The sequence below is a fragment of the Protopterus annectens genome, chromosome 15.part0 (genome assembly GCF_019279795.1).
Source record: "Protopterus annectens isolate FY-2018-M chromosome 15.part0, PAN1.0, whole genome shotgun sequence".
NCBI classification, from domain to species: domain Eukaryota; kingdom Metazoa; phylum Chordata; order Ceratodontiformes; family Protopteridae; genus Protopterus; species Protopterus annectens.
The window spans coordinates 205315373-205337928 of record NC_056749.1 but is presented as its reverse complement, the minus strand read 5'-3'; the positions used below and the strand labels follow the sequence as shown (position 1 = coordinate 205337928).

Here is a 22556-nt window from a genome sequence, read left to right as displayed (position 1 = left end):
GACACAACAGAGTGTAAAATCACACCTGATGTCCATAAACATAAGGGTTCCTGCAACATATTCCAAATAATATCCAAACCAAAGAGTAAAAAGCTAACACAGACAAAGCATTCAGTACAAACTGCAAGAAAAAACAGTACACATTATAGACTGTAGCTTGGCTGGGTCTTTTCGGTAGATTGTATGTTAGAAATATCACTAGGAGGACACTACAGCTAACAATTCATGTTTAAAAGACTCTTTGTAAGTCCAATAATTGAGTAAATTGCATCCTTTTATATTTGAATACGTCATCCATGTCAAAATAGTATAGACTTCTTTGTCTGACTTGGAATAATTCTCTGCACTTTTCATGTCGTGTACTGTTTAGAGGACTTGTATTTATTTTTTATTGCTCTGTTTGATCCTGTGTTGCTCAAATTTCTGTGCCATACATTCACTGCCCATGAGTCTGTCACCAAATCTGGTACTGCATTACTTTTTGTACACATTAACACTAACTTGAACTTGAATAGGATTTTAACCCACTACGTGTTGAGGCCATGGAGCAAAATACCTTTGTAAATATCTGCACTAGTATGAGAGAATTTGAAAACCAACTGACCATTTAAAGTGGCAATATAAAATACATAGTACAATGGAATTGAAGTTTATTGAAATCCATTAAACTTGATTTTTCACTATGAACATTTTTGGATGTGAATTAAAACAACAGTACTAATTCTAGCAGCTTATCTAAAAGCAGAAGTGGTACTTTTTTTTTTTTTTTAATAAGCACAAAGGCTAGAGATAGAATACTGATCTTGTTTCTACTACTTGCGTTAGATATACACCCTTCATGACTGCATTCATGTAAAAAAAAGAGAGATGTTTAGTGATTTAGGTATTAACATGATTGTAACAGATGGTGTATTCAGAAAATAGCTGACATGAAAGTCTGGATTTTTATTTTTTTTTTTGCTGGAGGTCATGCAGATTTGCATTTTTTGGTATATAAAAACAACTTGTCAGACTTGGAAGTATTGTTGGACATTATTATTAATTTTGCTAAGGCATACATGCAACATCAAAATGGGAAATGCCATAGAAATATTGTAGTGTTCTCTGCACAGACATTTACTTCATGAAATTTAACAAGTCAAATAAATACATTATTTTGAAGTATAGGTTAGCACTGCTGCTTTACAGTGCTTGGTTCTGTGCTGTGACTCGCAGCTGGTATATTTTCTTTAGGAAATTACTCAACATGTCCTTCCTGTATCCCAAGTGTTATTTAGCTAGGGCATATAGTTACTTCCCAAATCGCAAAGGCATACAGGTAGATCAGTTGGCACTCCAGTAAACTGCCTATGGTGTGTGTGTGTGTCCATCTGTCCTACAGCATGCTGGCATCCCATGCATGATTGTTTCTTTGCCTTGGGCTGGTGGCTTGCTGAAATAGGTTTTAGCTGTCTTGTAGTCTTGAACTGGATCAAGCAAGTATTGAAGTATGCATGAATACATATCTTGACAAGTAGAAAAGATGGTTAGTTAAAACAAAAGCCAGTGCATTGTCCTTTCTGGTATCTTAAATGAACTGTGATTCTTTATTCACTGTTAATCATTTGTTAAAACATTAAAATGTTTAAGCTGGATAACTTAAAAATATATGGTTCCTTAATTTATTGAGTTAATATACAAGTTGTACTGAAAAGTGAGTTTCAGATATGTGGATGATTTTGGAAGTAGAAAATAAAAACTTTATTTCAAAGTATTTAGTTTAAGCTCCTTATTTAAAATATTAGAGCAATTGCCTTTTTTTGAGATGACTTAGAGGATTTTCCCTGCAGCTAAACACTCACTAAAATATTTTAAGCAGTCTCTGTGACCAGTCATACCATGTAGAATGGTACAGATGTATTAACTGAGGACCAAGACTGATTCAGGTGTGAGGAGAAGGGAGGTATGAATCAGCCTTCATACCTGCATGCTTATTACAGAAACAGTATAGCCAGGTTACTAGACTAAATGATAAAATGTTATTATGAAAGGCCATTACTGTGTTTTTCTGGATATATCAGGGAGTTGATTTCCTGTATGTTAGTCATCTTTCCATTGTATAGCATGATGACAACTCCATATCTGGAGGACTGTGTTGATACTCATAGAAAAGAAAGGAGCTATACTTGGAAAAATGTACAAAAGAGTTGTACAGTGAAGGGCATAGAGGGTATAAGGGTTAAAAAAGAAACTTACTCGGGTATAAGCACTAGGAAATAATAGGTGCCTTCACGTAACTGTTAGCTTAATAAACCTCTTCCACAGTTCTACAAACAACATTTGACATTTCTTTTGAACAGTCCACAGGCTCAAGTTATCTGTTCCCTCTTAGTGTACTTTGCAAGGCAGAAACTCCATAATGTGCCAGGTAAGGTTACCCCAAACCATAAAAGTGAAAAAATAAATAAATTAATAAAAATAATAAGCCCAAGTATGATACCAGTACCATCTAGTTCCAGTTCCAATACCACTACCACAAAACTGAGCCTTGCCACCAGTATGTCACCCCACACACACACACACATTTTATGTGTATCCATACAATCCTACTAATGTAAGTTTACCTGGAGCTTTATGAAGGCAGCCCAGCACAGGCATACCAGAAGTACACCATTTGTGTGATTAATTAAAAAAAAATCTTTAGTGTCACCATGATCTGGTAGAAGGAAACTCTGGTTAACCCTGGCTATGTGTGCTATAAAGGAAAGATCAAGCTTGGATCTCTTCTAGCACTCTCAAAGTTAAAAATTAGGCTTCTTACATACTATTTTACTGAGGGTAAAAAAATGGCTCGGTCACTAGTACTGGACCACAGTCAAATTCTTTGAGTATTTGACAATGTTGCACACATTCAGTTTAAAGTATTTTGCAACAATAAAATCTCTTATCTTGGTACCATAGCAGTTATCAAACACTTTTGCCCCATCAACATATGTTTTCAATCATCTGCTTTTGTTAAAACTTGTAAAAGAAGCACTTAGTCATGCATCATGTCACTGAGGGTGACAACTAAACTTTACCCTCAGTGACATCATCTTGGTGAAAGCATGACTTGCAGCCATATACTTTAATGGAAGCAGAACTGTGCATGCAAAGAGACATATCCTATCCTTTAAAGTGTATGGATGCACCTTGCTCTTTCTCTAAGATGACATCACCAGGGGAAAGGCTGAATTTATTTGGGACACGATTTAATAAAACATTTACGAATGAAACATGCATCATGAGGCTTTACTCACTGGATGCCATGATACATCTGTAAATATGAACAAAACGTAATTATCCCAGGCGTTTTAGGCATTTCTGAATCACATCTGAAACCTGAACTACCTTTATTACTGTGTTTAATGATCATTATTATTGCTTTTGGTAGTATATGTAGGAGTGGCAGCTGGTTTAAGCCAAAAACACGTTGAACTGAAAATGACACAAGCAGAAGCCCAAGATCAAACTGTTTGTTAGTGGGCAGTAGACTGCTTCAGACACAGAGGAGGAATAGGAACAGAATACTGAGACAGTAGCTAGCACTTCAGAAGGCTTTCTGAGTAAAAGTGTTAACATAGATTTAGGTTTGCCCATGGAAGAAATTGGTCTAACACAGTTAAAAAAATTCAGTTGAAAATCACAATGATTTGTCTGTCCCCCCAAGAAGATTTAGGTATGTTATGTCTGCTACAGAGGATTCAGCAAAAGAACCTTCAGAAGAGGTGTTGTGCAGAAGTAGTGAGGGAACGGCATTTGGGAGAGGAAGGAACTCCAAAAAATTCAATGACACCCCCCCCCCCCAAGTGCAAACTGGACCAACAAGAAATACAAGTGGGCATGCAATTAAATGATACCAATAATTTTCTTAATATTTGTAGCGCTCACTGATGATGATTTGAATGTTTTAAGTTATAGCTTTATTTTTGTACCATTTTATGTCCGATGTCTCTTCCTTGCCGGTAGATTTAAATAGTTTGTAAGGCTTGTTAACCTAAAAGTAAGAGTCCAAGAAAAAATATTCCAAGTAAGTCAACCGCATCCCCATTATACTTTACTGTTCATTTATTTCAAGCAAAAACTGAAACTGAAATAAATTCAGATTTGAAAGAAGCCAAGAGGTTTGACAATTTGAAAAGAAATGAGATACATGCTTTGAGCATCTTGAAGTTAAAGCAGAATTTAGTAATTAAAAAGGCAGGTAAGGGAGGGGCTACAGTAGTTGTGCATATAGACCATTATAAAAAAGCATTTACTTGCATCTTAGAAGATGACACTACCTAAAAAATAAGTGAATATTTCATATTGGTCGTTAATAACAATAATAAAGTGTTGTGAAAGAGTAGACTGTCACTGCATATGAAAACTAAATGAGGTAATAGTGTAATTTTCCCCAAGGGGCTGTGGCCCCATGCTTTTCTAGTGTGTGGGGAAAGGGGTTACTTTTTCTATTTCTTCCATATTAGTTTGCTGTCAGATATGGTATATCCACAGATAAGGTTGGGGCTGAGCCCCCCACATTTATTTGTGTGTGTGTGTGTGTGTGTTTAGTCCTATCTAGCATTATTCAGATTTTGTAGTGGGAAATGCATGAGTCAGGTAGGTTCAACATTAGCAGCTTTATCAGGGATCAAACCAAGAAGACAATATTTAACACTATGTAAAATTTGTAGATAAATAACTAAGACAAGCGTCAGCAGAGTGAGATTTTGTGATCTGAAGAAGCTACTAGTTAGTGAAAGCGCTTATTGTGGTTTATCTGTGCAATAAATTGATTCATTTGTTACAGAAGACTGGATTATTTGAACTTTCTACATATTGGATGTTATCTCTCACTCTGCTGACGCTTGTCTTAGTTATTTATCTATTTATTCATCATTTTTAAAAACAAGCGTGCTTTGGCAGTAACCGGCATTTTATTTATGCTCTAACTATGTAAAATTTGCCTCAGTAAATTACTCCAGATGTGGGGAAAAAAACAATATTTTTCTAAATTATTTTGGCCCTTACCCCCCCCCCCCACACACACACACACCCCAACTCCCAGTGACACAGAAGCCTGTATATCATATTGGGTCATTTAGTCCTTTTACATCTGGCATCTGGAAAGGGATACAAAACATGGGTATCATGTCTGCTATTCACTGGTACTTGGTAGATATTTTTATACGCTTCTAACAACTGCAGTTGCTAGACATTGCAGTGTGCAGTACCCCACAACACTGAGTTGTATTGGTTCACACTTCTGTACACCCATGATGTTCAGATGAAGCGTTATACACTTCTTTGTGGGCTCTCCAGACTTCCATGTTGCAGAAGGTGCACTTCAAGGCCTTTCCACAAATTATCTTGCTGTCGTGGGCATTTGCCATTTCTCTGCTATGTGATATTGAGCAGGCATCCATTGCTCCCTCCCACTGCTCCTTGACAAAAAGCTCCACCATGTGAGTCATTAGTTAAACTTGGGTCATCTTGAGCATAGTTTGGGTCGGAGCCTCTGCACTGTGGATTATATAGTTAATATTGATATTTTCTGTAGTACTAGTGTGTAATTTTTTTTGTAGTTTGAATAGACCCACGGTAGTGGTGCTGCGGTAGCGTTGTCGCCTCACAGCAAGACGTTGTCGCGTTCGATTCTCAGCTAGAGCATCTTCTGTGTGGAGGCATGCGTGAATGGGCGTTCCTTCGTTGAAGGTTGCGCATCAGGGCTGGAAACTCTGCACGTAAAAATCCACTGCCAAACATTAACGGACCGGAGTTCCGCTGTGGCAACCCCAAACCGGGGTAAGCCGAAAGACACAACAACATTTATTCCTAAAATAGGCTGATAAGGCTACTATGATATAATTTCATTTTTCATTCAAGACTTTGTTACAAAGAAATGCTATAGGTTTCATAGACACTTACCCAAACCATTGATCTATGAGCATCTAAAGAAGCCTAGCCTTACATTCTCCTGGTAATGTTTTGTTCTTTGTGTTTTGTGCACGAGTAACACAGAGACGGGCAGAATAAGAATATGTTGGGACATTTACTTGTTGCCCCTCTCCTTAAAGGACATAAGTGCTATATAGGAGGGTGAATTTGTGATTTTCCATCTATTCATTCAGATTACATTTGAATAGAGGAAATGGAGTAGAAGATGTTTCTATTGAAGTGGTATTCTCTGTGTTACATACCTGCATCTCCTTCATGTCCTGTTTATGTTGCAGAAGAGATTGAGATCCCTTGAGCAGTTATTTACACTTTCATTTGACTTGTGAATGACTAATAGATTAGAAAGGATAGGGTATGTTAAGGCTGTATAAGCAAGGCAGACTTTTGCTCTTAGCAAACCTATATGAATAAGATAAGAGGGTTAGGCTTTGAAATAGTCTGCATAGTTTTTGTGACAAGTGTTTGGACAGGTATATACCAAAAAAAAAAAGGATTATACTAAATGATCGGCTTAATAAGAGCCAGTTAGAGTGGAATGATTACACCCTTTGACCTGGCTGTTTTGTTAGTTTGTGTCTTTCGGCTTTTCCAAGTTAGGGGTCGCCACAGGGGAACTCCGGTCCGCTAATGATTGGTAGTGGATTTTTAAGTACTGGGTTACCAGCCCTGACGCGCACAACCTTCAACGAAGGCACGCCCCATTCACGTATGCCTCCACACAGAAGACACTCTAGCTGAGAATCGAACGGGACAACGTCTTGCTATGAGGCGACAATTTAAAATATAAGCTGTGTGATAAAAAAAGGGCTTCCTTATAATAGTGAATATGTGGTGATCAAAGGGCAGTTCATTGTCGGCATGGGGGAGGGAGAAGTTGCCAATGTTATAGTTACAAAGGAAGCCATGGTTCCTAAAGGATACTGTTGTACATTTCTTGACATTTAGTTTCAGTCCATGATTTTAATACCAGCTATTTGTTTTAGAAAGGCCTTCTTTGAGGATCTTGGTAATAATAGTATCAGTTTTACAGTCATCTGCAGACTTGATCAGCCATAAACCCTTAACATTTTCTTTGACCTCTGAGAAGTAAATACCAATGAGAAGTGGTCCAAGGACTGAACCTTGGAGTAAACCACTGGTGGGGAGGTCTTTTGGATGAGGTAAAGCTACCACCCTAACTTCCTGGGTTATCTTTGTGAGATAATTAGTTATACAGTGAGTTACATAGGGATTTACATTTAGCTGGGAGAGTTTATCTACAATATTTGAGTGTAGGATGGTGTTGAATAACTTTGCACAGTAAAGATATGCTGTGTATTGATATACCCTCCTCCTCTTTTTTTTTTTTTTCAGAATTACAGAACTTTGATCATGTGGTCTCTACTATAAGCAGTTTTGTCTCTACTATAAGCAGTTTGATGTAACAGATCAGTGCTCGAGCTTGGGGTGATGTTTCTTATAGACAGTGTGAGGCTGTATTGAGTATCAGACAAAAAACGACAGCAGTCTAAATGGGGTGGATTAAAGTAAGTGTGTTTGTGTGTGTCAGGTGGTATCAGCTGCAACCAGATGGTGCTAGATAAAATAGTCATGTAAGTTGAACGTTCCATAACAGTAGATGCTCTAATTATTACTGCTGCCTTAGCTATATGGGTTATATCTTGATGCTGCAGAAGAGGTTTAGATCCCTAGAGTGAGTATTCCTGATGCCATTGAACCTGCTGATGTGCAGTAAATCCGTCAGTATTGGGTCAGGGGATGCCTTGTTTTGCCAGACACAGCTTACCTCTTAGCAGTCTGTAGGATACCGAGTATAATGGCAGAGCTTTGAGTTGGTCCATGTTTATGTTGTCTGAATAGTTACAACACCAAAGGGGACATTATATTCAATGACTGGCTTAATGTGGTCTGAGTAAATTCACAGAATTATCAGTATGGACCAAGCTTGTATAATTGATGAGTATTTTGTGGATGTAAAATATACCATGTAGACAGATGTTTTTTTTACTTCCATCTTTGGTCATAATCTGTATGTATGTATGTAATGAATGTTGTTTCTGGTGAAAGTATGAAGCCCATATACCGGCCTCTGATTTAGCACTGCTACTGTTCTGTCCTGTTATACTGAACACTCTCAGACATCCAACCATAAACGCCTATTCATATACCAGTGTTGCATAGTCATGGCAAGTTTTGAATGCCTACACCCTGTCCCAGTCAGTCAAGAGACATCAGTGCCATTTCACTTCAACACCGTTCAGTCAAATCATCAAGCCCCTAAACAAAAAAGTAAATAAATCATAGCTATTAAAATAATTGTCCTAACATTACCATAAATTTGTTCAGCACTCAGTCCTTTTATAAAAATAGCAAATCACAAGGTACTAATATGTAATAAAAATTAGGAAAAAAAGAAAAAGTGAAGTAGCGTATATGTAGTATGTAATTTATATATATTATAATGTAGGCAATACAGATTCGTACAACACGACTCCCCCGGGAGAACTGTGGTTGTGCGCATCCCAGTGACTTGATTTCTGATTTACCAGAACTGGATTGCTACTTAGTGAGTCAACCATATAGGTTCATAGGTAGGTACTAGGCTATCTGCCCAAAGGCATATGTAAGCCTAGCCAGAATGTGTTGGCTTTCGCCACTCCTTTAAATTAGTTCCCTGTGCCTCTGTCCAGCAGAGCGACTGAAGTGATCCCCAGGGTAAACTTTCTGTTTCCCATCCACTCGTCAAGGTTTCTCTTGAAGAGTGTTAATGAGGAGCTCTACCTAATGTAGATTGGAATCTTGTTCCAAAGCATGGGAAGTCTCTAGGACAGGAATCTGTCCCTCCAGCACGTCCTATTTATTGTTGTGGTGAGGTTTAGATCCCTAGACCGTGTGGCTCGAGGGGATATGGTTTTCTTTAGGTGGAGCATGTCCATCAGTTTTGGGTTGGACATTGCCGTGTATGTCTGGCAGAGATCACCTCTGAGTAGGCGGTATGCAACCGAGTACAGCTGGAGTTTCTTCAGTCGAGCTGCATAGGGCATCTGTTTGAAGCCAGTGATTCTCTTGGTGAGGTACGTCCGTGGTCTTTCCAGCTGTTTTGTAAGGTACATCCCAAATGGGGCATTGTACTCTATGATGGGGTCTGATGAGTGATAAGTAGAGTGGCACAGTGACCTCTTTGATCTGGATGCGAACCCTTTTGTGATTAGGTGGGCCACATAAAAGGATTTTCTAACCACTTTGGTAATGTGATTATCAAAGGAGAGATTACTATCTACTTGGGTCCCCAGATCCCTTATTACATCTTCTGTATTTAGGGGACTACTACCTATGTGATAGATTGTGGGTACTTTGTTTTTTTCCAAAGGGGATGACTATGCACTTTTTGGCATTTAGCTTGAGGCCATGATTTTGACACCAGGTATCCGTCCCAGTGAGACCCTTTTGGAGGATGTCTGTGTCAGCCAGAGAGTCAATTATAGCCCCTAATTTGCAGTCATCTGCAAACTTGGTCAGCCATAGTCCTCCTGTGCTTGCCTGTACCTCTGAGCCGTATATGCCGACAGGAGGGGTCCTAGGACTGAGCCCTGGTGAACGCCACTTGTAACCAGTTTAGAGTCTGACCTAGCTCCCACAACTCTCACCATGTGGGTTCTGTCCGTGAGCCAGTTGGCAACCCATCTTGTGACATAGGGGTTTATGTTCAGGTTGGTGAGCTTGTCTATAATACCAGAATGGGGAATGGTGTCAAAGGCCTTTGCATGGTCTAGGTAGGCTGTGTGTACAACCTTTCCCTCTTCTATAGCCTTGGTAACTGTCTCAAAGAAGTCCACCAGGTTTAGGAGGCATGATCTGCCCTTAACAAAGCCGAACTGGGTAGGGTCCAGTGTTTGGAGGTTCCCAATGTCTCTGTTAATGAGTTCTATGGAAATGCGCTCCATAGTCTTGCAGACCAAGCTAGTCAGGCTTATAGGGTGATAGTTCCCGGGGTCTGTTGTGGCTCCACCTTTGTGGAGCGGAATAACCGTTGCTGTGCACCACTCTATGGGTACGTAGCCTGTGGAGAGCCTGAGTTTGAACAGTGTGTTTAGGTGAGGGGTTAGTTCGTCTTTGAGCTCGTATAGGATGCAGTCTGGGACACCGTCTAGTCCCATTGATGCTGTGTTTTTGGCTTTAGAGAGGGGTGTTTTAACCTGAGTGTCTGTGATTTCAAGGGCTGTACATTCTTCTGGTATGGTTATGGGCCCTTTTGGGGCTGAGAGGGGGGGCGAAGTTTGCACTGAACTTATCTGCCAGGATGTTGGCGTTATCAGTCGGTTCAGTGTATTTTGTGCCATTCACAATGTAGGTCATTTTTTAAGAACAGAGTCATGTTTGTGTGTATTATATCATAGAAACAGGTTCACAACTAGTTAGTTAGCATGGTGTCTATGAGATCTTTCAGGAGTCTAGTCCAGTTTTCCCAATTGCTACAGAGCACTGCCTGGTTAAATAACTTCCTCAGTCACGCAGTAGTCTAGGGCTGAGGGACTCAAACCCTGGACTACCTATCGGAAGCACATGATTAACAGGCTCATGGCCTTTGTCCTCTATGCTGCCAGACTGTATATAAGTATACCACAATGAATCCTGGGATTTTTAGTAGGTATAAGATAGCTTAACTTCAGAGTACATTCATATCACCTTAGCTGCAGTACATTCTACAGTGTTGGTACTGTGCAGTAAAACAGAAAATAGAAAAGAATTTCAGATGATGTCAAAAGGACAAGACTGAGAGATTGGATGAGTCACCTGTGTTAAGAGCTTGCAGTGTACTGGTCGATTTAGTTTTATCTGTTAGTAGAAACTGGAAAACTTTTATCACAGTACAACTGAACATGGATTGATCAAAGAAAAAATAGAGCTGAACTCAGCCTCCATTGCCAGAAAGGTAATAGGAAGGTCATCTCACAGGTATACCAAAGAAATTTAGTGGATGGTTTGTTAGAACCTCTTTAAGGCATTCAGTTGCGCCACATTATACAATTATAGGAAACTGAAAAGGAATGAGATATAGACAGACTGTCTACATATGTAAAGAAATTAATTGCTGGCTAGGTTTAGAGGATGCTCTAAATTGGTAGTTTTGTAATTTTAGGCAAGTTCATAAATTAGGTGGCTGGTAGGTAGCTGGGGTTTCACTGGAAAGACGTGCAAGATAATGCACTTTAAACAGGGATATCTCTGCAAGGATTTAGCTTGCAGTAGACTCTTGGTTTGAAGTCCTCATGCTTAGCGCAATGCAAGAAAGGAGAGGCCTAAACAAACTAGATGTTGGGAATTATTGCTGTTTGTAAATTGCTCAACTTGAAGATTGCCATATTCCGTGTACAGAGCAGAAACAAGAAATGTTAAGGTGGGACAGTACTTATACGTTATGCTTGTATTGGACTGCACAGTAAGGAAGTGAACATTTAGTGTTTGAATATATATTTTACGTGTTGGCACGATAAACAAAAGATCCCATCCACATCTCCTTATGTGAAGAAGCAAGTTGTAATTTTTGTAGTAGCCATTGACAGGTAGTCCGTTTTGATTTTGAGTATCATATTTAGTGAGGCACATAAAATCTTTATTTGCAGTTAATTAAAGTGCTATTAAACAACTATCAAGTTTAATTGCATATTTCTTTTCAAATACCATTAATTCTGGAATTGTGTTAACTAGATATAGCACTACACAGACAGTTTTGCTTCACCATCTCTTATGCTTGTTTTAAAATATAATAGCATTTGAACATCTTTAAATATGCATTCACATTAGTAATTATCTTTTGTATTATCAGAGAAATTAGAAATTTAATGTATCTTTTAGGGAAAAGATAATAGAGAAAAAGCTAACTGAATTTGTTGAGCATTATTCCCAGTATTTGAACATATTTTGAATATTCTTTTTTTCAGAGAAATTAAAAAAAAAAACGTAAGCTTATGCAATTCAATTTTTTCTCACCCATACGCAATTGTTTATACACACACACACACACACACACACACACACACACACACACACACACACACACACACACACAAAATAACTTCAAAATCACTGTACCTGAGTAAAAGGCGAGTACTCTGAATAGAAATAATGCAACTTTGAGGGCACTATATATCCACCCTACTTCACACTTGTAATTCTGTTGTTCCAAAGATCACAGTTTTGGACCTCATACTTTCAGTGTGCACAAAAAAAATTCAATGTAGCCTAATTCTTTCCTCGAAAAACCTGTTTCAGCTAAAGGTAAAGTAGGAGCCATTGTTTTAAAGTTTGTGTAGGACTAGAAATCACATTTTTTTCTTGTTGATAAAATGTTGTATCTTGTTGTATCTTTCGGCTTTTCCCGGTTAGGGGTCGCCACAGCGGAACTCCGGTCCGCTAATGATTGGCAGTAGATTTTTACGTACTGAGTTGCCAGCCCTAACATACAACCTTCAACGAAGATACGCCCATTCACGCATGTCTCCACGCAGAAGATGCTTTAGCTGAGAATCGAACAGGACAACGTCTTACTGTGAGGCGACAACGCTACAGCAGCACCACCCCGCAATATTTGCTACATTACCCTGATTATTTCGCACTTTGTCACTCCTTTATGTTTTGTGAACAAGGAATAAGCATATTTGGAATTTGAACATCCCTGTCACTAACAGACATTTTAAAAAAAAAATGAAAAGGTTAGAATTTCATTGTTGTGACAGCTTCAGTTACATTGCAGAGGAACTTTTTTGTGCAGTATTATTAGAAGACATCATAATTAACATTTAGCAGATAAACAGTGGGTTCTGTCCTGATTCTAGTGCTCTAGTTGCACTGCTTGCTCATATTTACCTAAGAAAAATGTGAGTAGAGAGTGTTCAGTACCTGTTAGTGGACAAACTTTTTTTACACAGTGATGGAGGCCTAGACTTTGACTCCTTTTACACTTCTTTGTGTTCTGGTGTACACCTAGCCCTTTATCTAGTCACTACTGTTTATGACTTGTACATCACTGATCCACTACTGCTACAGCACTTGATTTTTGCTGCAGTTCCTCCTAGCATAAAATTACAATAGCAACAAAATATGCTAGACTCAACATTATCCCCATGCTTAATTAATCAGTATAATCTACTATGCTGCTGACTTGGATTTGTCAGCCAGCACTGAAACTGTGTGACCAGAAAGCCATTTTAATTTAAAAAGTAAAATGAAGAAGCATAAATTCCTGAGCGACCAAGTTAAAAGCAAAATAACTTTAATAAAATAACAATAAAAGCAGTAGATGAGTGCTTTCAGGATTTGATTCCCTTCATCAGATATAACTTCAAAACACTCAGGAATATTTTTAATAATGAAGAACCACTCACACATCAGTAACACAGGTTTTATAGGAAGCACTCCATTCAAGCCTGGGTTTCTATCCACATTAAGCTCAATAATCCATCTTGTTTAATTCAATTTCATTAAATTTACTAAATCCCCACCCCTTGCACTCACTTTTATGATCTGTAAAACTAAAAAAGTAAAAGTATGATCCACATTATTTTAATATGTTGATATAAGGCATTGTGTATGTTCTCTGAACATATTGCTGACAAATGTTGCAATATTCTTTCCTTTATGCAACAGTTCGTTTTGCCTACGTAAAATGAGTCAGTCATTACACTTAGCTGAGTGTATTATGTTTTTTATTTGACAATCTGCATAAAATCTAATTGTATAACATTTTCCAGTTAATGAATGAATAAATACATTACATTACATTATTGAGGGAAATGCCTTGCAATGTCTACATGGAAAAGTTCACTGCCGTGTAGAAGTCAAATCATTATTCATACCTAGGTCCCTTTCAGTACTTAATATATATCCTTCAAATTCTTGTTATGCTTAAATGTAAATGAGCGTCTATCTCCTGTCAGTCTATTGAGTTTATCATCAGTAAGCAGAATCTTCCAATTTCTCCGTATAATATCACATACCCCCCCTTGTCATTACTGTACAAGATTACTCGTTGCTTGTTGTTTGCCCTTGTATCATCCTAAGTTCCTTAAATATAGTCTATTTATATATGTTATTACACTTTTATGGGTATGCAGGTTTTATATACTCCTATTAACATATTCTGCATCATTTTCTTCAAATATGCATTGTGACCAGATGCACTAACTAGTTAAACTGTAATAAGTAAATTGGGTTCATCTAATAAATACTAATCTCATCTTCAACTGTGTTTATAAGAAAACTTTGGAGTATTTATTTTTAGCAGTAACATGTTGATCAGAGTTAGGAATAGAGACAAAAAAAGATCCAGCTTTGTAACAGTGTCTTAGGCTTCCATTTTATAGTTACTCCCTTATGCATCATTTGAATTTAAGTTACTCATTGGTGTATTTAATGTCAGTTCCTAACAAAGGTGTTAACTGTATCATATTTTTTTTACTTCAGTGATCATATGAACGGTATATTAATTTGTGGTAAGAGAGATAACACTTATGTTAATATGTCATAAAGTTATTTTTAGATATGAGCCCTTTTTCAATTTCTGTTTTTCATTCTTTTTAATTAGGAACTGACATTGTACTTCACTGAACAGAAACAGCAACAAAACACAGCATTTGTACTTCATAAATGATTACTCAGCTTGTGTGAACTATCAGATAAAACGCAAAGGTGGTTTAGAACACAATTGTGGAACATTACTGCCAGGCAGCTTAACGTAATGACGGCATGGTCTATGGTGGAGAAGCTGAAAATGGAGAAGAAATCCTCCAGAGAAGAGGGAAAAACTCATCTAGAGACAGGAGACGGCAGTGCAGAGTCTGAAGAATGGACAAGCTCTGAGAGTGAGCCTGAACAGGCCTGCATTAACCAAAGAGGAGGAGCAGATTTTTTTAACAAACCTCATCGGCAGCTATGTCGATCTCCTTGCTTGGATCGACCAAGTTTCTCCCAAAGCAGCATCCTTCAGGACCATAAGGGTGAGGACACTAGACCTGAAGACTCTAAGACAAACTTAGACAAAGAATACCAGTCCAAAATGGAATTTGCTTTGAAACTAGGTTATGCAGAAGAGCAGATACAGGCTGTACTGAACAAACTTGGGGCAGATGCTCTTATTAATGACATCTTAGCAGAACTTGTGAGGCTTGGTAACAAAAATGAAGCTGAGGCACAAGGCTCCAGTAACAGTGGCATAGCTACCTTGGTGCCAAGAGGTCCGTGCACTAAGGAGATAGCCAGCCCTGAGATGTCACTGGAGGATGAAGTGGTAGATAGCTCTGACAATCTGAGACCAATCGTTATAGATGGGAGCAATGTAGCTATGAGGTAAGTGAAATGACTTCCTGTTTCATTGTAAGTTATAAAGAGCTTTTGTTTCTAGGAAACAGAACATTACATAAACGTAATACGACTACTTGTGCAGTCTGGAAAACGCAGCATACTTAGAAAATTTATTGCAGCTGTATAAGATACTTTAAAAGGCAACTCATGGGTTATGATTGAATTATTAGAAAATGTTGGTGTAGCTTGCTGTATTGAATGAAAATTCTGTATGCGCTTCATTTAAAAAAAAAATCAATGTACTTCAGGAGCAGTATTCAGTGGAAGGGAGTTGAAATATGGCAACATGTGCATATTTTATTATTCCTAACAGCTGTTTACTCACTAATACTTGTTTGCTTACCTATTTCATGTAAGCTAAGTGAGCACTGTTCTCATATAAAATCAGTTTTGTAAAACATATTTAGTTTTTTCTTATTCACACATAACTGTGAAAATTGTTTTCTTATCAGCTTCATTCGGTGGCAGCGAAATAAAAATAAGCATTGCATTGATTTATCTAGTAGAAACAGCTATATCTGATTACTGCCCAGACAACTGCTGTTGGAGTAGAAACTCTGAATGTTGATGGAGCTGATTTAGGAGGATTATTCATAAAGTCAAACAAGTTTCACCTTGGATGAAAATGTTGATCTTTTATGTGTTCACTGATTTTAAGACTTTTCTCAGTTTCACTGTATACAGATATTTTTATTATGACTTTAATTTGATATGGATTTGATACTTTAGTTGCTTGAAGATTGTTTTAATTTAGCAGACAGTCTATACACAGATGGCTTCATATCTTGTGAATGCTAAGCTTTACACTAGCTGTTTCAATTGAGTGGCTTAAAAATAGAAGCAGAAGCCCTTTTCTACAGAAATGACTGCTTGTTGCACTATGTTATAAAGTGCTTTTGTTCACTTGTGAAGACAGCAGAATTAACAGCATGTGAGATGATTATTTTGTGTGAAATGATCCATAGCTGTGTTATACTGTCCGTGTAATAAATAATTAAATATTGTGACACTTACTGTAATATCCTGAATGTGTCACATTGATAGCTTAACAAACATCCTAGTGTATAGGACAGCCACAGAAACACGTATTACTTCAGTACTTGACACCAATCTATGAGCTTCATATTGAGTAGTTGTTCTGAATTATACAGGAAGAGCTGTATCTAACTAATTTATATTCAGAAACATGAAAAGCAATTGATTGTACACATGTACACCCACAGGAAGAAGTCCGACTTCAGAATAAAACAAACAGCAACCAGACATCCAGGTGAAGCAAAGTACGTGAAAACTAGAGTGAGTTAGCTTCAGGCTTTCCCTCCCCTAAAACTTGGCTAAGTTTGGCAAAAAAAACCCAAAAAAAAACATAAGTATATAAAAAAAATACTAAATACTTGTGTGACTAAAGCCATTTGGAGACTGAAATAGTTGCTGATACCCAAAGAAGAGTCAAAAGGGAACTCACTCCAGATCCAAAGACAGAAGTGTGTCATTGTTACAAGGTCATATTGTCAAAGTCTAAATGATCCTTCTTGTCACATTTGGGAGGAAGAAAGGATGAACTGTACTACAGTGCAGCTTCAAGAATTGATTAACACGTGCATTCAAAAATTATACAAAAATTAAAAACATGAAAGTTGTGCTTACAATCACATTTTGCCAGTTGTCATAGGTTGATCTGTAGCTTGGATAAACTAACCAGTGGTTAGATGCAGTGAAGTACAGACTGGCTCTGAGTCACAAATTGTTAACATGGAGATGTAAAAAGCTGAAATTTACAGATATTCATAAATTTGAGGAGAGCAAGGACTGAAGATCTTTCATACTGGATAAACTGGCAGACAGGACTGGCATTCGAAAGATGAACTGTGAATTAAATGAGTGTGCAGGGTCTAACATCCTCTAAGACTTGGCTCTAATGCCCAAACCTATCCTAATTCATTTGGAATAATTTGATTTGAGACAGAGAGATAGAATTATGGCTTCTGTCTGGACTCAGTTGGAGTGCTCAGCTAACTCAGTACAAAAGGGCACCCTTCCAACCTGTAATAAAGATCTGTATTCAGGTGTAGAAGAGGTATTAAATGTTTTATCCAGTAATTTTAAACCAGCTCTTCTTTTCTCTGGAGGAGGCACTCCAGAAGCTTAAACATGTGGCTACAAAGATGTTCAGTATAGCTCAGTCATCGATGTCATGGGAAATATGAGAGAATCACCATGAAGACATTATGTAAAGAGTTCCTTAACCTTTTCCTTTGTTTCAAAAATCTGGAAGAGAAGATGGTGCTAATCAGACAATGAGCAATCAGTAAGATAAACCCAATGAATCTCATTTTTTTTCAGCATAAATGACTGTATTCTCCCTCTGTACTTATTGACCTGTGTTCATAGGATCATAGTGTTTTCTCAAAATAAAAAGGAACTAATAAATACCTCTGCTAATTTATTTACCTTCATTTCAACAGTTTTGAACTATTTTGATTCCATGTTATCGGACTAAATGTCTACTACAAGCATTCCGAGTGGAATATAATTAATGCACAAAATTTGTCATATACCTGTGCATTTCTCTTATTTAGAGTTTACACACATTTTACTGTGAAAAATGATTCTGTTCTTCAGTTCAATAAGCCAGTGAACCTCAGAAAATGTTTCTTTGAGTGTTCAGCAACTTAAAAAATTATATTTCATTAGCAAAGTTTAAAGAATTGAAAATATACCGACTCTACAAAACCAAGAACCAAGGCAGTACCACAATCGCAAACAAAAAAACAAATCCAGAAAAAAGGACTCCCTTGGAATATACCACCTCTGCTTTAAAGATGATGATAATAGAGAGGGCTGAGGTAGTGCGTGTGCCTGGATCCATTATGTAAGCAGAGACTAGAGTGGGGACAAATAGTGAAAACAAGTTATACCATTTTTAGATACTACATAACATACAAGTTGAACTCTGAAGGATTTAAATACCTTCAGTTGTTCTTGGATGTTTTGAAGAGATAATAAATCACTGGTAAGTTTACCCCACAAAGATATGTGCTCACATTGTATGTCCAGTGGTGAATTAATGGCCTTTCCCCTTTAAGAAGCCACAGTTGCTTATCTAATACAGGAAGTCATATGATTGGTGATGCAGCCAGTCATGTTTACTCTAGTTAAAGATTCTGGGAAATGCATTCAGCCATAAATAGACACTGGTTTGATAAGGAGCTGTGGAATATATCTTGTAGCATTATTTTGGTCACAGAAAATATAAGATGCAAGAGATAACATGATTGCAGAGAATTTTAGCAAGTTTATAATTTCAAAGAAGGGGAGGCAGAAGAGCTTCTGCAAAGGGTGAATTAATTCATTCACTGTAGAGTGATCTCTCTGACTGAGGAGCAAGGCATACTTTTTATTCCATTCTCTAGCTGGTGTAGGTGGCCATCTATCTGGATTTAAAGTTCATTCACCCAGTTTTAGGGCAATGAGCTTTCACCTTGGGAGCATAGGAGGGAGGAGAGTTTTATATATAGTTGTTTTATATCCTGGTTTATTAGGGCAGGGATAGTGTTATGCATTTAATGAATATATTCTAGATGCAAAGGAAATATAAAATGTGGTACAGGAATGAAAGGTACTAGAGGCAATTTATTTTAAAAACGGGCTTTTTGCAGGCAGAATTACAGAGATTGAGACAAACAATACAGTTTACTGCCCAATGCCTTGGGATAAATTATTAGGAGTGTGAAATGTTATGCTTTTCTTTCTATTTTTAACCCCCCCTTAAATAAAGTAAAGATTACTTTTTTTTTTTTACTTGGTTTGGCACCAAAAGTAAACACCAGCTGGCCTGAAAGGTAGCAACATTTCCAAGTACATTGTGAGGTATTGGGTGGCGGGTATCATTACTGGAAATACTTCCAAGCTGCCCAGTTAGGGATAATATATAATATTTTGATAGATACCTACTGAGCTATATGGAAAAAAAACAATGTGTCAAAGGAATATGAAGGACAGATTTTTAGGGTGAATCACTGTAAAAGAATGGGGAGGGGGATAAGCACAAATAAGAATTTGTTCTCTGAGTTTAAGATTGCTTAGGCTGAATAAATGGGCTTTGAAAGAAATGTCTATGCATGATTGTTAAAATAGATATTACTTCCCAATGTATTGGATAGGCAAGGGCTTTACAAAATGAAGATTAGCCAAAAGTCGCACAGTTAACAAAATTAAAATGTTGGAAACAGATCTCTAAATGCTAAAAGCTTATTAAGCATTAAAAAGATATATAAGAGAAGTATGGCGTATCCTTAAAGTTTAACAGAGTTTGAGATGCTACTACTTTTTCTTTCGGCTGTTCCCCTTAAGGGTCGCCACAGCAGATCATCTGGTTCCATTTCTTCCTGTCCTCTGCATCTTGCTGTGTCACACCAATCACCTGCATATCCTCTCTCACCCATCCATAAACCTTATCTTAGGCCTTCCTCTTTTTGTCTTACCTGGCAGCTCCATCCTTAGCATCCTTTTCCCAATATACCCAGCATCCCTCCTCAGCACATGCCCAAACCAATGCAATCTCGCCTCTCTGGTTTTGTCTCCAAACCGTCCAACCTGAGCTGACCCTCTAATATACTAATTTCTAATCCTGTCCATCCTTGTCAGAACCAGTGCAAATCTTAACATCTTTAACTCTGAGATACTAAAGAAGTATTTTAGTAAGCTTAAATGATCACAGGTACAAAAAACAGATATCCTTTTAATGATTTATTTATTGTATGTATTCATTTAATTTTGTCAGTCAGGTAAGTACACTGGTTAATAGACCCTTTTCAGCAATGACCCAAGCAAGACGTATACACACATCAACAATAAAACAGTTAAAAAATAAACAGTTGTGATAAGCAAATAGATCACTGAAGCAGTAGTTATAAACAATACATCAAACAGCAACATTTCTCAGTAAGTATTCAGATATTTACAATGGTTACTTTTCAGTGGATATATTAGAGTGCTTTACTGACTATATTAGTTACATTATCCATAGCAGAAATTACTAGCTTTATCATGTGGAAGTGGACTTTAGTGGAGATTGATGTTTCTGTAGAAAATATAGAGAAGATGACAAAGTTTTTTTTTACATTTTCTGTGAAGAAAAGCAACTTTTTGTTAAGATGATTAAATGGATAACTAAGAAGGAAAGAAATATTAAAAAATGATAATTTTTTTGTTAGACGGTATTTAAGATAATTTTGTTACTAGGCGTTTTTTTACATGTTTTGGATACATATAGACGGTGGAGAGAAATGTATAGATTACCTTTCTTCAACAAATCTAATAAAAAGCACTGCTTGTCCTAAGATATTTCATCAAATCAAGGTGATTTTGACTTTTTGATCAGCAGTATATTTTTAAGAATTTTTATACCCCCTTCTAGGGTGTCTAGAATGCTTCTGGGCTCTTATTCAAGTTCTGGGAGATGTGACAAGGAGGATTTGGGTGACTGAGACATGTATTCTGAGGTTTTTGGATGTTTTCAAGGAAGGTATGAAGGAAATAAGTTCTAAAATTTGGGGTGAGAAGATAGAATTATCCTTCGTATTGTTATTGATTTCTGTAAAATAGAAGGAAAGTCTGATTATACATGTAAGCCACTTTTGATGTTAGCAAATTTAAAAAAACAGTAGCAATAAATTGGAAGGCAAAATATTGTCCATTTGGAAGGGACATGATAAAAGTAAAGGATGAGATATTATTACTCAACAGATGATTAGACCAACCATATAAAAACTAATGAAAAAAAATCAGAAATAATATTTTGCCCTCTCAATACGATATGTTGTACTAAGTGACATTTAGTTTTATCCTGAGTAAAACTGCCTGTATATGAAATTGAATGTTAATACTCTGAGCTCCATTTCCTGTGCATAGCTCTCTCATTGTATGTATTGGTTTATAGGTTCATAGGTTCGTACTAGGCTATCTGCCCTAGGGCATTTATAAGCCTGAAGTCTTATCTGACGTTGCCTTTTCCTGAACATCCGGTTCTTCAGATCTGGGCCACTTTCAAGCTTTGGATCCAGTGCTCAGGCTGCTTCTCATACCCATAATTCTCCTGTGTTGATCCAACTACCCCATAACTCGTTTGCTGCCACAAAAATAAGATGGATCTGTTGATACTCTGGTGTTTTTTGTTGGATAAGTGTTTTATAATTATTATTACGATTTCTATTTCTTTTCCTATTACTGTTCTCATTACCCTCACCTTCCCTAAACCTTTGCTTGTTCTTTGCATTGGTGTTGGACACTTCCTTTCTCTTGTATTAAATATACAAGGATATAGCTTCTATTCTGTTGTCATCTCTTTCCTTTCAGCATGTCAGAGAAACTGACTGGTTTCAAGAAATGCGTGGCTTCTTGTGCCCACAAGTTGCCAACTCCAACGCACATGTATTTTGTCTGCGCTCTTCTCACTTGGACACTTCTTGTTGTATTTGTGAAGCTTTTGGACTCGTGCCATTGTGAAACACTAACAAACTTATTTTAAAAGGGCTACTGCCAGCCTTTGTGCAAAAAGGCATCTCATCATTTCCAACTAAATTTTATACTTCTTCATCCTTCTCCTACTCCAAATAAGCCAGATGATAGTCAATGAGAAATCCAGGGAAAATGAAAAATGAAGATCTTAAGGAAGAGATCTCCAGACCGCATGCCGTCTTCAGCTCCAAAAATTGTAAAACCCTCACTATTCTTGGATCCAATTGTAATTTCTGACCTGATCCAATTTCCCAGAGGCTTTGTTCACCAATACTGCAGAAAAACCTGTACCATTACTCTAGGCCTCATCTATTCGGTCATCCAGATCATGAAGGAGAAGTTACTTAAACTTGTAAGATAAATGAAATTCTGGATGGTCATGGAACAGCCTATTCTTCCTCTACTGAGAATGACTGGATATGCTTGACAGATCTTCAGCATGTGTACTACATTATACAAATGGACAGACGCTCCAGAAAGTCACTTCATGTTGGGAGACTGTCATTTTCAGTTCAGAGCTCTGCCTTTCGGTCTTACCACAGCCCCCCCAGGTGTTAAATGTATGGCAGTAGTAGCAACTCATCTTCAACTGCAGCGGTTCCAGGGATCCTTTTCTGCTTCTCTTCCAGCAATGTCAGAATTTATTGCTTGTCTTTTTCAGAATGGAACCAGCTATTCCACTGTTGAAGTAAAGTTAGCAGCCATATCTTCCTTTCACA

General features: G+C 37.5%; 1 protein-coding gene across 2 annotated transcripts in view; it reads left to right on the top strand.

Annotated features, from left to right (window-relative positions):
- The window catches only part of ZC3H12B (zinc finger CCCH-type containing 12B), a 766103-nt gene that overhangs the window by 695776 nt on the left and 47771 nt on the right, over positions 1 to 22556 (top strand). For both annotated transcript variants that reach the window (XM_044057702.1, XM_044057703.1), the window contains one exon: positions 14543 to 15303. In XM_044057702.1, the coding sequence (XP_043913637.1) occupies positions 14696 to 15303 (608 nt within the window). In that variant the 5' untranslated portion in view covers positions 14543 to 14695. The remainder of the gene's footprint in view (positions 1 to 14542; positions 15304 to 22556) is intronic.